This window comes from Mixophyes fleayi, chromosome 7, assembly GCF_038048845.1.
Source record: "Mixophyes fleayi isolate aMixFle1 chromosome 7, aMixFle1.hap1, whole genome shotgun sequence".
In the NCBI taxonomy this organism is placed as follows: Eukaryota; Metazoa; Chordata; class Amphibia; order Anura; family Limnodynastidae; genus Mixophyes; species Mixophyes fleayi.
In genome coordinates, this window is record NC_134408.1 from 33,536,474 (window position 1) to 33,552,095 (window position 15,622).

Consider the following 15,622-nt stretch of genomic DNA (forward strand, 5'->3'; position numbering starts at 1 on the left):
CAACAGTTAATAGCACACTTCTCTGTGGTGGCTAGTGGTGCCTACACACTAGCAGGAATAAGACTACCCTGTAGGAAAACTAAGAGATTAAGCCCCATTATTTCATCCAGTGAAATTGCAATGTTGCTGTCCAGAGAATTTGGCATGTGTAGACTCCCCAGTACAGCAGCAAGGAATTTCTACTTCTTTGCTGTTCCCCGGTAACCATGTCTAGTATTAGATAATACGGAATACAGAAAAGTAGTACATTGTTTATTTACCTTTTCAAATATTACATGCACTCAAAAAGTAAACTCTTTATTTAAAACATTTCAATATTTTGTCAATATAGAGCAAAGCAAAACACTTACTGAAAAACAAACCGCTTGAAAAGCCTTTACAAAAATACATAGCACAATCCTATTTTGCATCTTTAAAAATAAATTAGTGGTAAAGAAAAAAAAAAGTCCCTTTTACATTCCCCTCCCAATTCAGGTTTACATAGTGTATTTGAATAATATGCTATTTCTGTACATCTAATGAATAGGCCATCTCTTGCATTCTCAGATTTTTGAACTCTTGTGCAATACATATAAACTTTATTCAAGAAGCCAGTTAGAGTTCTTGTAAGAAAAGAATTTACCTTCTGTGCCAAAGCATTGTACATATGGGATAAACCTAAAAAGTGGGGCTCTGATCTTATAAAATATTTTCTATAAATATATACATAAAAATATATAGGATATTTGTTTTTTTGGCTAGCTTTCAAAATAACTTAAAAATACAACGTCCACAGGAAAATGAAAGTTACAGAAGGGGACACACCTGCATGAGTACAAAAGAATTTAAAAACAATAGCAGATATTGTTGGGGTTGAAGGGTGAAGCTTATCCAGAATGCTCTTTTCCAGTAATGTCTAAGTACCAATTTAGCAAACCGGTTCAACACAGGTCTATGTCAAACAAAAGTATTGATACAGTAGCTTTGTCACTTCTATTTATGTTAATATTGTGTAGATATAAAAGCCAGTATTTACTAGTCCAGAGAACAGCGTGCACATGCCTTTATTTCCCCCAAATCCCAAGTAGCAGTAGTTAGATCTCTATTTTATTAAAGTTTTCAGGACATCCAACAAGCTTTGGTTATTTATATACTGCATTTCAAGAGAGGCTCTCGCTTTGAGATGAGTGGGTCCAGCCTTGGCCAAACATTTAAGGCTCTTTAATACAAGGTCGACAATATAAGAATGGCTGTCATGGTGACTTGTATTCATTTAAAGAACTTCCTTTCGGCTATTAAATGAAATGACAGATCATTAATTCAGAGAGATTACACTGAACCTTCTGCGATCATTTCAGACCTCACTGTAGCTTCAGTTGGGCAGCAGACATAATAAATTGAACTCCCTATTTAGTGGATCATCCTACACAAAGATGTACCGGTCTCCCACTAACTGGCCTTTTAATCCTGAGTGATCTGCATGCAGCATTTCATTAAGCTTGGGAGGAAAAAAAATTAAAAAATCCAAAGCATCCTGTCAACTGTTAAGTGCATATCAAATTGGTTTAGCTGGCAGTACTCTTTTATAACAAACGGTTCTTGGTTTTGGCTTTGAGAATATTGATGTGTAGGGAACATGGCTCCTACGTATGTTGCGGATATATTCCAGTATTCCAGGTATACAATATTTACACATGTAAAAAAAAAAAATGTACATTTGTGTAGTGTTTTCTGGTCACTTCACAGGTGTCCCGTGAGCTCGGAAGCGATAGAGGCATGTGTAATCTGTATGGCCCCAGTTGGAGAGGATTCGCAACTCAACAATCTGAAAAGTCTTCTTATTTTCTTCCTGTAAAAATAAATACCACATGTATTGAAGTTGAAAAAAATAAAAATCAAACTTGTTAGTTCATTCAAACAGCCATCAGACAGATCTAATAAATATCAGGTCCAGGCTAGAGAAGAGATTACACTTTACATATACACAGTCAAATGAAGAGTACACCCTCTCAATCTGTGTTTTTACAATATCAGCACATATCTAGTACAACAATTTTATAAGTCCATTCTCATTGGAGAAACGCAACAGTTTTTATTTTGTGGTGTAGTGAGTAACACTCCTTACAACAGCTTCAGTTCCATGATGCTTAAGGTTATTCATATGCACAGCTCTCAAGGTCCCAGCCACATCATCTCCATGGTGTAAAGGTCTGGACTTGGCCATGACAAAAAAATAATTTGCAGCCATTCATATGTAGATTTGCTGGCGTGCTTAGGTTTGTCTTGTGGCATAATCCAGTGTCACCCAAATTTAAATCAGTCATATTGCCTCACATTTCCCTGTAGAATAATCTGGGTGCACAAAGACCATTATTATTACTAAAATAAAGAGATTGCTGTAGTTCCCATGTGGAGCAAAGGACTTCCAAGAAGTACTTCCATTCGGTTAGATTGCCAGCAAGCCTCTTACTTCCCTTCCACGTCTTACCTATTGCCAAGGCGTCCATCTCAATGGTCTTTCTCTAGGTCTTCCTTAGACAACCCCAATTCCAGGCTGTCTGAGGGTTCCAATCATAGGCTGTCTCCTCCATGGGTCCACCTGGATTCTTTAGTGTGTTCTATCCAACCACTATGTGTTTCACCCTGATGTCATATTTTGCAAGTCGCCATGTGATATTACTTGATAATCAGACAAAGGCACAGATTTCTGAATACTTTGTGAAACTTGGAAGGTCACAAAGCAGATCACCAATTTAACGGTCATATCAACTTAACATGCTGCTGAACAGCCTCAGCTTAGCTTCTTTGGTGATGTTGTTTTGTCCAGACAATTTAAAAAAAAAAAAAAACAATTTTCCTTACATCCTCATCAGCCCTGGCCCCTTTTGTGACGATGCTTCCTAGAATAACAAAGGAGTCCACCTGTTCAATGTAATTTCCATTGATGCTGGACTTGCTCACTATGTGCTCACCCTCATGGCCTTGGTTTTGCAGATGGTGATTTTAGTTCTGGGGGGTTTATGCTTTATTTTTTTTAAATGAATATCAAACTATTTGATTTTAATTACAGATGGTTTTAGATTTCTTCGTTTTCATTAACAAGCTTAATTGGTCCAGACTGACCTACCAGAGGTTCTGCTTTTATATAGAGCTGGTAGCACTTCCTGATTAGTAGTAACTGGCTTAAATTAACTTTACTGAAATGGAAGCAGTAAGGGTGTACTTACTTTTTCACACATGGCTTCTTCAGGATATCTACTTTTTGTTGAATAAATGAGGACAGTAAAATCTGTAATGTGTCACATGGAATAAGATGGTCACTAGTCCCCACCTGAGATTTGGTCAGTTAGGATGAGATATGTAAAAACACAGATTTGGAAGAGGCTGTACTTCCACATGACTACAGTAGGGAAACTGCCACCAACGTAACCCCATTTACATTCGTCCCAGCTGGTTCAGTCGCCACACCTGAAAGCATTCTGTTCTCCGTAAGGTTACATGTTGCAGTAACTGATGGAGCTTACTGGCTTAATAGAAGGGGGTTATCCAAAAGTGGAGAGCTCCTTTAAATCTTACTTCACTACTCACATTTGCAGAGCAAGAGGTGGTTACTACTGCAATTTCACATGAAAGTCTTGTTTTTAAACCAGACTGCTTGAATTTCAACAAGTCTAACATCTAAGTCCCAGTAGGCCTGGACTGTGCTCCAGCAGCTGCAGTGCTCTAAGTATATAGTGAAAGAACGGTTTACCGTCACAAAGAATATTTGCAGAGGCTCTCCCGCTTCATCATACACAGACTGGATTAATAGGACGCCATCTTCCTCATACTCGTCTTCCAAGCCCTTCAAATTAAGAAACATGAACTTTGTGAAATACAAAACGTGAGCGCTTGAATTGCTAGACATCCAGCAAACATTACTTACATATACAGCAAAATCTTTTGGAGCACTTGTGATGTTGCCAGTGGGGGACAGGGACTTTGGAATATGTTCCAATGAGAAAGCAGTAGGGTAAATAACCATTGAAAGTCGCACAACCAGGTATCCTTGGGTTCCTTTAAATGCCCAGCAGTTACCAGGGTACATGTCAGGCTGCAATAGGAAGATATAGATGTTTGTTACACTACAGTTAGACAAATAGATCATATATCAAATATCATATAGAATATATTAAATGCCAACAGACACTAAGGAATTTAGAAAACAATTGAGGGAGAGGAAAAGAGCAGGACAGAGCAAGAGAGATATCTATGTAGATAGCTCTATTTCACACACACACACTACACGGCCACAAGTATGTGGACACCCTTTGTAATCAGGGTTTAGCTATTTCTCTTTCATTCCATCTGGGGGAAACTGCTATCATGGGTTGCAGGATGGGATCAAGGAGCTGGCACTTAAATAGTTGACTAACTTTTTGACGAAATGACTGATTTTGTTCTTGCTTCATTGCAAGCTTGTGACCAGTGTCCATTGTCACTGTGTTCAGGTTTTTGCTTGACAGCTAATTCTACAGGCAATGTCTGAGAAAGGAAAGTCTGCCAAAACAGGCCATGTATTTAGTAATTCTTGGAATTACGATGAAATGGCGCACAGAAAAGAGGCTGGCCGACTTCTAAGGCGACTATTGCGAGATGGATTAGATCTACCATTTTTCACGTCTACTCCACTTCTGGACAAACCGCTCATGTGTGTCCGTGCACTTCAGTAAGTCAGTGAGGGCTCCGTGACACGGGGCTTCAGCGGACCAGCTTTGCAAGTCTGCTGCCTGGTCCATACATTTGCAACATTTTTTTACTGGATGCGAAGCGGAAGGCTAATCATGCTCACAGAACAGGACCACCAAGTTAAAAGTCTCTTCCATTGTAAGACTCACTACAGAGTTCTAAACTGACTGGATGCGATGTCAGCACAACAATTGTTCGTAGGAAGCTTCATAGATTGGGTTTCCATGGCCAAGCAGCCGCACACAAGCCTCAGCTCATCATGTGCAATGCCAGTCATTGACTGGAGTAGTATAAGGACCACCACCATTGGACGCTGCAGTAGTGGAAACTCGTTCTCTGAAGTGACATATTATGTTTCACCATCTGACAGCCCGACAGAACGATTTGGTGTTTAGCGGATGCCAGAAGAACGTTTCCTACCCAAATGCCTATCGCCAACTGTAAAATTTGATGAAGGAATAATGGGTCTGGGGAGGTTTTTCATGGTTTGGAATGGACACCTTGGTTCATGTGAAGGAAATCTTGATGCTACAGCATAGGACATTCGTTTGATGTAGAAGAACATCCCTGGCCTGCACAGCGTTTGATGTAGAAGAACATCCCTGGCCTGCACAGCGTTTGGTGTAGAAGAACATCCCTGGCCTGCACAGCGTTTGGTGTAGAAGAACATCCCTTGCCTGCACAGCGTTTGGTGTAGAAGAACATCCCTGGCCTGCACAGAGCCCTGACCAACACCATCAAAAAGCTTTGGAATGAATTAAAACGCAACTGTGAGCGACTACTAACGCTTTTGAGGCTGAACGAATGTGAATTCCTGCAGCCATCTTCCGAAACCTAGTGAAAAGCTTTCACAGAAGAGTAGGGGTGTTTTAGCTGCAAAGGAGGGGGACAATAAACGGAAGGCACTTTAAAGAGGTTTCCAGACCCTCCAAAGTATTATTATTGGTAGGGGAGGGGGGGGGGGGAATAATCTATTTATAAAGTCCCAGAAAATTCCATAGCGCTTTAGAATTGAGAAGGCAGTAATAAAACAATACTGGGTAATACAGACAGAAATAAGGTCCTGCTCGCAAGATTATATTCTACGGAAATGGCAAAAGATTGTCAAGAGTGCAAACACCCTTTAAAAATTATATAAGGTCTAATTAGACACAAAGGTTTAACAAAAGCATGACCTATTGGAAATCCAGGCAACCACACAGATTATGGACATATGACCAATAACTGTACCAAACTACAGGAGACAAAGTGTCCAATGATTTTAAACACTTATGGAGTATAACTATGGAATCGTCACCAACTGATAACAGCTACATATAATGATCGCTCAGACTCACCTGTATTACCACTCTGGGTGATTGAGATAAATACCACAAGGGAATTCCAAACAGGCTCACAAGAGCAGTCTTTGTTTCATAGGTCTCAGAACAACGAGTACCCAGTACACTTCCACCTAGTAAAAGCATTTGTATAAAGAAGAAACAGTATCAGCCAACTGACATGTTCTCATTTTAATTATGTTGCATGACAAAGATTTTGAAAAGGAGAGGATACAAGTGGTGTCAAAAAAGGACATTAATGGTGTTTTATGTGGACAGTGATTTTTTTTTATTTTATAAACAGTGCCATGCTACAATTTTCTCTATTGAGAGAGTGCTTTACACACAATCCAGAGCACAATAGGGGAAATTTGTAAACTCCATTTGTAGCATCTACAAGTCAACAGTCATCAATAAAACCATTAATGACCATGATGGTGTGAACATGCATTTTTCACATGTTATCAAGATGAATTTGCAGCATGTTGGTCACAAAACAATTGAAATGAGGTATTGAAATTCCGAGATGAAACTACTGAAATCGAGAAAAATAAAAAGTCTTCGGCACAACAAATGCAGTTGTTTTAACAAAACCCATTAAATGTTTATGAGGAAATGTCAAATGACTCAGTGTATAAAAACACATGAGTAGGTTTCTATGTGGTGATCCCAGTGGTTTCAAAGATTTAGTTTAGATGAAGTATAAACTTCCTGAATTTGTCATTGGAATAAAAAAAACACAAATACAAAACAGAATACAGAGGTGGTCTGATGTACACAGAACGGCAGCTTTCAATAGAAACCGGTGGTCTGATGTACACAGAACGGCAGCTTTCAATAGAAACCAGCAGCTAATTTTACCTCCAGATTCCAAAGCAAAGTCCACCATGCCAGTGCGGTCTTGAGAGTAGAGCTTCAATGCATTATTAACAAGAACCTGCGCTTCCTACAAAACAAAACAAACCTATAAACTCATGTTTATACAGACATTTGTAAAGCTAGAATAGCTTGTATTAAGTGGTCAAAAAAATGAAACATACAGATTGCTTTAACACTGACTGATCTGACCAGCCAACCACGGCATCCATAAAGCACATACAACAAAATAAAAGCGGACGCGAAGTGCGTGAAAAATTAAACTATGAAGTCTGCAAGGGAGATCTAAACTGGTCCATTGAGATGTCACAATAACGATACGCAACAGACACTAGCTGCAGAAATGGTCCTTCACCTCCTCTGTAATGCCCGATATCCCTCCAGTCACTGCTCCTTCCACAATTTTTGATGTTGACATCTTCTTTTTGATAGAGACTTGGTGTGTGATGTTCTTCAGGATTCGGAGCTCCAGTTCTTGCAGTCTGGTGTTGAAGTCTCCATTGCTCACATAGTTGGCGGAAACCCATTGCAAAAAGGACTCTGGCAGGTTACCTTGGCTTCTAAACATCATTTGGATGGTATCTCTTACTTTGGTATCCACCTAGGCAAGAAACAAATACAAAAATGTGTTTAATATGTTTTATCCATGTAGTGTGTTCTGGAAAATCAAATGTAGCCAACAGTGTAGGCATCCCTAATTAATCAATCAATCGAAACACTACTGAGGTTGCAAATTGGGTGATTAAAACTGATTACACAGATTAAAGATTTCATTATACATTTTTCATTTGTTGAGATTTAACATCTAGAACTAAAGCACTACATTCATAATGTTCTCAGGAGGCGGCAATGTTCTAGCTGCTCACCTTCTGAAGAACGCAGTCTGCTAAATCACAGCTAGATTTTGCAGTCTGATCCTTGAGGAACGCTGCCTTGTACTCTTCAAACTCCTGCGCCAGACTGTCGATCCTTCTTCGTAAAAGACTCTGATCTTGTATTTCATCTTCACTGCACAAAAACAGCAAAAGGAAAAAAAATAGGACATATCAACACATGTCAAAATTCATGGTCCCATAATGTCATAAATACAACTCATGTTAACACTAGCCAGCTGACAAACTGCTGTCAGATCACAGATATGGATGTGATCGCGTAAGGTTATTTTTTAAATTTTTTTGATGGCATTTTCATCTTTATAAAGAATGCTGCAAATTTAACGATTGTTGTTGGAAGGCATATTAAGCTCTATCTTTAAAAGTATATTTATAACAATACTCAGAAAGGAATGGCCATCATTAAATACGGCAGCAATATGATGTATGCTGGCTCTGCTATTTGAGGGTTAATTGAGGGCAGAAGTCTACTGTACGCCAGCACTGTGGTCATTTATTGAAAACAGTCTTCGCTACTCTGGCTTATAAATGGTTTGAGAAAAAAAAAAAAACCCATCTAAGATTCCCACTGCATGGCATAATGTCCTATAAGAATACAGTTTTGCAGTGGTAAGGATAAGCACTGCCAATTGTTTCAGTATTTCTGTAGTGGTAAGGATAAGACTACAGTTTAATCCACAAAAAAGAAAAAAAAAAATTGGCAATACTGGTTATAAATTACCTAGTGGCTGACTGTGCTCGTTTCCGGTCTTCCTCAATGGCCTAAAAGTTAGGAAAATAAATGGTGAGGCAGTGAAGATTGTAGCAATGGGAGCTCATTGGTACTCAAGTGGGAACATCATACAGCCTACATACCTCTGATAGTTTGTCCAGTAGAGCTTCTAAGCGTAAGATGCGTGTTTCATGGTCCCTACTTATGGAGTCCTCTCCCTAACATCAGGCAAAAGAGAATAAAAAATGTTTTTAAAAAAACAAAAAAAAACTTGCTTTGCAATATTTACTACATAAAACAACTTGTGAACAGTAAAGTTAGAGATAACCATTTAGGCAAAGACTAGTAAAAAAGTGCTAACTTTTCAATATATACATTGCCAAAATGTTTAAATCATTTTCAGCGACACTTGCTACACTACAATCCCCACAATGGCGTGGCTAATGAACCTAGTTATAATGCATTGTTCCTTCCGTTTATTTATAAATTCAAGAAAATAAGAATAGACAAGCCTTTACATCCTGGCACTGCCTAAAATTGAGCTTGTTCAACTCATACAGAAAGTATCTATCCTAATTTACATTTTGCCCTTCCATGCGAAGCCCTTGGCTCTGTGGTTGAAAGGTATACAGGAATGACCCTTTGTGCACAGTGTTCCTGATGTCCCTCGGGATTCAATATCACACAACTAGTGAAGAAAGTTATTGGCAACCAATTGTAAACAGAGGGGAGAAGAGCCATTTACCAATGTCACCCTGTCATAATCAGACCAGTTTTGCTTATTGGCATTTTTCTCATAAAACATTGGGAACTCTTAAGTTTGGGGCATATAGGGCTTTCTTGTAGTAGCCTATTGATGTCATTTTTTACAAGAATTATATTGTGAAAATCTGGTGTTCTCTGGCTGGCATGCAAGTTGCCATTAGATTCTGGGTACACTGGATCTAGCAGTACTAGTAACAGGCAGAGTTATATCCTATATTTAAGATAAATATCTACCAAGACAAAATACAAGTGTAAGGTCAGGTGATCTAGAGACTGAAAAGCAACCGTATTTACCGTGGGTTTTTCCTGTGAACCCATCTTCATTTTGGCAAAACGCTCATCGAGAAGACTGGCGATTATCGTTGACATGTGACCTTGATTCACGTGTCCAATCTGTTCATGGATATCTCCAACCAGCAGCCTCAGTTTGTTGTAATCTTCCTCATGATGATTCTGATGGTCAGCCATTAACCCAAACTTCTTCTCCAGCTCCTTCATTCTGACATCAAACTGAAGGCCTGACTCCTGAAACGTGTGGTAGGTTGTAAGATTACTTCAGGCTTGGTTATATAGTGCACTTACTACTCTAATACTGCTGCATGTTATGTGTTGCTTATGTACATTAGGGACAGCAAATTCAAACGCCAATACAATTGATATTTTGACAACTTCTGTATCATGTGTTCCCCACATCTTAAGACAGCAAGCTCATGTGGGCGAGGCCATCTTTACCTCCTGTCCCATGTCACTATGTAATTTGGGTCATGTCATAATATGCTGCATAATATGTCAGTGCATAATAAGATTCATGCCAGAAGCTTTTAAATCTTTAAACATAATCAAAGACACTTATTTTTAGTGTTTACAAATTATTTGTCCCCTTTTCTTCTGAAAATAGACATTAATGTTAGGTCCTGAATCCTAACAAATAATATTATAAAGAAGCTTCAAAATGTACATAGGAGAAGCCAACCAAACCAAGCCTTAAAGACACTGTTTAGTGGTTGGACCGATATGGCCCAATCAAAGTGAAAAAACCCAAATGCCACGCTTGCAGTGCTTGGCAAAGCCACTAGAGAATGCAATCTCTATACAAGACTTTATAGCTGCCTATACAAGAACATTAGTAATTAGATCCATGCTTTTACTATCTACTTTGCAACTGGAGAGGACATATGTTACCTTCTTGTCAAGGCTGGATATATGAATATCTGATGTCGGCTTCAGGCTGGGAATAGTAGGAATAGGATCTTCAGTTGTTTGTGTGGTATGTGTTCCGATTCCACGAAATATTGAGAGCATGGCAAGCAAGGCATCAAAGCCCCACAACCATAGACCTAAAGACATCACACATTTCATTAGGAGCAGACAGTGAAGAACCAGTCAGCCTCACCTACACACCAGGAACACTTAGTTAATACAAGCAGCTAAGGCAGCATACAACAGGTCAGCGATAAAGTAATTCAAATCCAGAATTAGCTGCTCAAGTGTTTAGAGACTGAATACAAATCATCTAATTGTAGCAGTCTACAGCTGCTTAACAGATGAATACGAACTTCCATTGAAATATACCTGTGATCTGTTTAACCTGTGAGAAGAGACAGGTGACTATGGTGTGCTGTAATGCAGCTAGAAAGACTTCCTATACATAGACATTCATGTTGCTGGTGGCCACTTACCCAGTAGCAGCAGTAAAGGGATCAGAAAAAGCAGTAATCTGAACACTTTTGGAAGGCATCTACAAATAAAATAAAGTATTTGCTTAAAATATTGCAAAGAAATATTAGCAGAAACTGGAGGGGGGTGAGAAAGGGCTATCTGGCGTTATTCACCCATATACATTTTACCAAAAGAATGTGGAGAATTTACTTCCTGTGTAAATCCAGATTCACACACTGCAATGTTAATGTATATAATACAAGCATAAACTAGCTGCAAAAACCTCACAAGTGCCTGGTTAACACAAAGACCAGACAATAACTCACTTTTTTTTTTTTTTTTATAGAAAAATACTGACCTTGTCAGAAAAAACACGTTTAACAGGGAAATCAGGGTAGAAAGCTGGTACCATCCTGTGCCCAGCCACCAAAACATTCCAGAAGCGGCTTTTCCTGCAAGAGGGAGAGGAGCGTTTACACACAAACTACACACTATATATACAGGAGTACTAGCCAAGAGCTCATGCGAAGGAATAACACAGTGATAAATAAAAGCCTTCACATGCATAAGACTGGGAATGAGAGAAAGTGCATCCTAGTACCAGTAATACAAATGGAACAACCATGCATTATATTGACACGCCCACACATCTGATGTTTAGCAGATATCTTACGCTGGTGCCAGGAGGGACCAATGTTCGGGCATCACTCAATACTAACATAATATACACATGCACCCCGATATGTGATATGGTCTTTCAACATGGAAAAATAATGTTTTGGCAATAAAGCAAGAGAGTGAAAGAATGCAGTCCTTTCCAATGTGCAAAATCAAAATAATAACCTGGTGATACAATGGCCAACCAAAGAAACGACAACACCTTCCTGGATACAAACCATCCAGCAGATCCAACACTGCGCACCGCCTGCATTAAAAAGTAACCTAAAACAGAGAAGACGTGTCTTTGTAATCCGGTAATCGCATAACAAAGTATTGGAGACGTGCAGTCAGGCTACAGAGCTCTTTACAAAGCACAGAAGTAGTTGAAGCAGAGAAGACTGGAAAGATTCTTTATTTTATAGCTAAATTCTAATACATTTAACCCTTCCCAGCCACGTATTGTAGAAACTACACTTTAAATGCAGGCACTCCTCCACCCAAGCTACGCTCTGGACCTGCCGTAAGCTTAGTGACAGTGATTTCAGAGAATCAGCTGGGAATTTATTCCCAGCTTTCAGATCCTCAAACAGTGTTCCACTGTAGAAAGCTGCCAAATCACTTCACCTGGGACGCCGTCCCTGAATGCAGATGTAACTGTTATATTGGGCCCCCTTGGTGGTGGGTGAGCCACTTGTCTAATAAGTCCTAGGAACACTTACAAAATGCTGCAAGGTTACATGAGCCAGCATGCTGTACTATATAAAATGCTTTATATCACCCACAGAGGCCAACTAATCTTCTAAAATTTGGCATTCTTGTAAAGTTGCAAAATTAGACTTCCAGGTAAGTATTGCTGTTCTAACTCCATGTTATTTGAAATAGAGAAAAACAGCTAAATACAACTATCCCTGCACTCTGGTCGCTATACTTTGCAAATATTGCACTGGATATTTTATTTGCAGTCATTGTGCCCTACAAAAGTTATAAATCTCAGTTTAGAACTCCAAATAATGAGAAAAAAATATATAAAATCACTCTGTTTTTTAAGGTCTCGTAGCAAAATAAAAAATAAACTTTTGAAGTTATGAAATATAACATTAAAAGTAATAAATTAAATGGATTGAAAAATAATTTCCTTGTAAGTGTAAGAAGAACAATAACACCCCCCCCCCAAAAAAAAAACAAAATAACCCCCACTGCTTACCATACCGAAGAAAAAAAAGGCCAAACATGGGAACATTTTAACGAGGTCCACGACCAGTAGTGGCATCACCAATTTATAGGGGCCTGAATGCAAGTCTTCCCTGGTTCATAAACTCTGTTAATCTTCCTCAAACTACACTCTTATTTTGCAATTTTGAGAGTTTTGTTGTTTTTTTTATAAAAAAAACTTACAGCTACACTTACATGAACATCCCGGCTGCTGGGAGTTATTTAAAGGTTCCTACTATGAAGATAATATAAAGTAAAATATATTACACAAGTTATCCACAGCACTGCATATGGCATCTGCACAATCTGAACTGAGGACCTGCAAGACTATTTTACTGGAGATCAAACAGTTAATGAAAGATTCCACCATTATATACTTTACAATGAAAAGGCTTCATTTCTGTAGGTTTACCTCTATATGTCAAGGAGCGTACTTGATAACAAGGCTTTCAGAGATACACTGCTTATAGCAGATGCTGCAAGACCAAACTCCCAAAAGTCTCACTCACAACCAGTGGGTGTCTGTCATTGCGTAATTTATGCATTGGTTCAAATCCCCCCAGCCCCAAAAATGAGGCGTCCCTACACTATCCTAGAGTCCCTGCTGAAAGCAAAACACCAAATGAAAGGTATACATATACGTCTAGTATGCATTTAATAACAGTGTAGTGATGAAAGAGCAGATGAGCACAGTGAATGTTAGTAAGTTAAAAGGTCAAACAGAAAATAAAAACAAAAAGGTGCAAAATAAACCTGTGTAAGAAAAGATGTGCCACAAGGTCCCTGTCACCCTTTTAGCCCGTGAGGATTGCATGTGGACAGTGGTGTGTGTTTCGTGCTGTTTCGTCCCTTTACAGTCATCACCTGTTGGTCATTATAAGAAGTAATACACACTTAGTTTACCAATGAGTTCTATTTTACTACAAGCATTTTGTACCCACTAGATAAAGGTTTAAATCAATTCCATTTCGTTTCCATTTGGTAACTGAAACAGATGATGTGTTATATTTTGGGTTTTACTTCAAAGGGACAAAAGGATGTTGAGAAACAGCCGTACCAGGATTCAGTGGAGGCTGCCATTTTGTGGAGGCCTGAATATAAACTCATTAGGAACCAGTGACATCGATGAAGCACAAGGCAACAACGTTGAATGGACAGGCTGAATTCTGTAGAATATGGGTTCAGTCCATTAAATGGCTGCCTCCATTATAGGAAGCCGGTCCGTACACATGGAGATTACAAGACTGTTGTGGAGGGGGAAGGGAAAAATATAGAGGTTGCATGCGTTAAGTCCATACTTACAAAGAGATTCTCCATTTACACGGAGATGTCCATCCTCTGTTTGATAGTCTGTCACATTCATACTTCCACAGAAATTCGAGTGAGCTGGAACATACACACACACACACGGGGAAAAATAAAATGAAGCGTCTCGGTCTGGATTTGCATAACACCTAGGAGACCAGAATCTAGTGTACGATTACAATTTGTTTATTGCTTGCAGTGTCATTGAACAGTTTATTTAACACTTTCCTCCTATAATCTGTATAGACAAAGGCAAAAAGGTTTTAAGGAGAACTTAATAGGACAGAAAAGGAAGTTGAGGGGGAGAACTAAAACAAAAAAGAAGGTTGATTGGTTGGGGTGGGAGAGTTCTGGTCCGTTAGAACATTTACAGTACACCATCAGATCCCAATTTGTTTCTACTACAATTACGCTATTTACTGCAGAGGCATCAGTGCGACCATGGACTGGAAGACTTCCAAGTACACGTGAATTATTGACCGATTTATTACTACGAACCAGTCTCCTTTCTGACCTGCAAATTGCTGCAGCAAATCCTTGCACAACTCAAACACCTGTCAAATATACAGAGCCGTGAACACTGATATGTGCCAGAGGACTAATCAGTCTCTCTCCAAGCGCTATGGGGTGTTTACCAGGAATATTGACATGTGTAACTGTAAATTTCTGAGTAGGAAAGGGATAGAAAGAAGAGCCAATTTTTAATCACCGCAAACCAGGTGAGCAGAACAAATCGTGTGTCAGGTCACCAATGTGTTGTTGGGGATATAAGAGTCTGGTACCTTTCTGCTCACAACCAAGCTTCAGCATTATCATATGAAAGAGTTTCATAAGCAGTGCTGTCAGGGACGACACAGCACTTCTGACCACTAGCATTGTCTTGTGTGTGGAGACAGGGAGTTCTCCTAAGAAAAATCACAATTCTGTCACACATAGGAAGTATTAAACAAAACAGGCGACTTGTAAAACCATTACATTTCATGAATTCTATGTTCATACGATAAAGGACAGAGCTTTAGTCCCATATATGCCACATAATGTACACCGCTTAACAAAACCATTGGGAAAATGTTTAAACAAACATTATGGTGTGCCTTAAACCAAATGACACAAGGACCCCTCTGCATTTACTCTGCTCCACTACACTGAATAGTCATACGAGGTACACAATGCTCTCCTTACAAATGAATGAAAGACGGATGGATTTAGCAGATCCTTCTATGAAGTGATCCTCTCTGGTTGCTCCACCACAAAACATGTTCAAAATGAGTCATGTCACTACCAAATGCAAAAGTTGTTTCCCATCTTTGACAATATACACCTAACAAAATACAAATGGCTAAATAAAGTCCCCACAAAAAAACTAAGGTACTTTTCACCACCATGCTGAAAGATAGTCCTTCCCAAATAAAGAGAACAAAAAAATGCAAACCATTAATTTATAATTGGCTGATAGAAACCACCTTTGATGAGCAAGGGTGCCATGACCGGGAGTGGGAGAGAGACCTGGGACC

General features: G+C 39.1%; 1 protein-coding gene across 9 annotated transcripts in view; it reads right to left on the minus strand.

Moving 5' to 3' along the window:
* Positions 1-238: 238 nt before the first annotated feature.
* The window catches only part of SUN1 (Sad1 and UNC84 domain containing 1), a 45,086-nt gene continuing 29,702 nt past the window's right edge, over positions 239-15,622 (minus strand). For 4 of the 9 annotated variants that reach the window (XM_075179636.1, XM_075179637.1, XM_075179635.1 and 1 more), the window contains 17 exons: positions 14,891-15,013; positions 14,106-14,189; positions 13,557-13,667; positions 11,775-11,873; positions 11,290-11,383; positions 10,952-11,010; positions 10,455-10,609; positions 9,567-9,797; positions 8,651-8,725; positions 8,517-8,557; positions 7,769-7,910; positions 7,258-7,503; positions 6,888-6,972; positions 6,045-6,160; positions 3,905-4,072; positions 3,731-3,823; positions 239-1,828 (listed from right to left, as the gene is read on the minus strand). In XM_075179636.1, coding sequence (XP_075035737.1) covers positions 1,715-1,828; positions 3,731-3,823; positions 3,905-4,072; positions 6,045-6,160; positions 6,888-6,972; positions 7,258-7,503; positions 7,769-7,910; positions 8,517-8,557; positions 8,651-8,725; positions 9,567-9,797; positions 10,455-10,609; positions 10,952-11,010; positions 11,290-11,383; positions 11,775-11,873; positions 13,557-13,667; positions 14,106-14,189; positions 14,891-15,013 — 2,036 coding nt within the window. In that variant the 3' untranslated portion in view covers positions 239-1,714. The remainder of the gene's footprint in view (positions 1,829-3,730; positions 3,824-3,904; positions 4,073-6,044; positions 6,161-6,887; positions 6,973-7,257; positions 7,504-7,768; positions 7,911-8,516; positions 8,558-8,650; positions 8,726-9,566; positions 9,798-10,454; positions 10,610-10,951; positions 11,011-11,289; positions 11,384-11,774; positions 11,874-13,556; positions 13,668-14,105; positions 14,190-14,890; positions 15,014-15,622) is intronic. The other 5 variants (XM_075179634.1, XM_075179633.1, XM_075179638.1 and 2 more) reach the window with 5 other exon arrangements.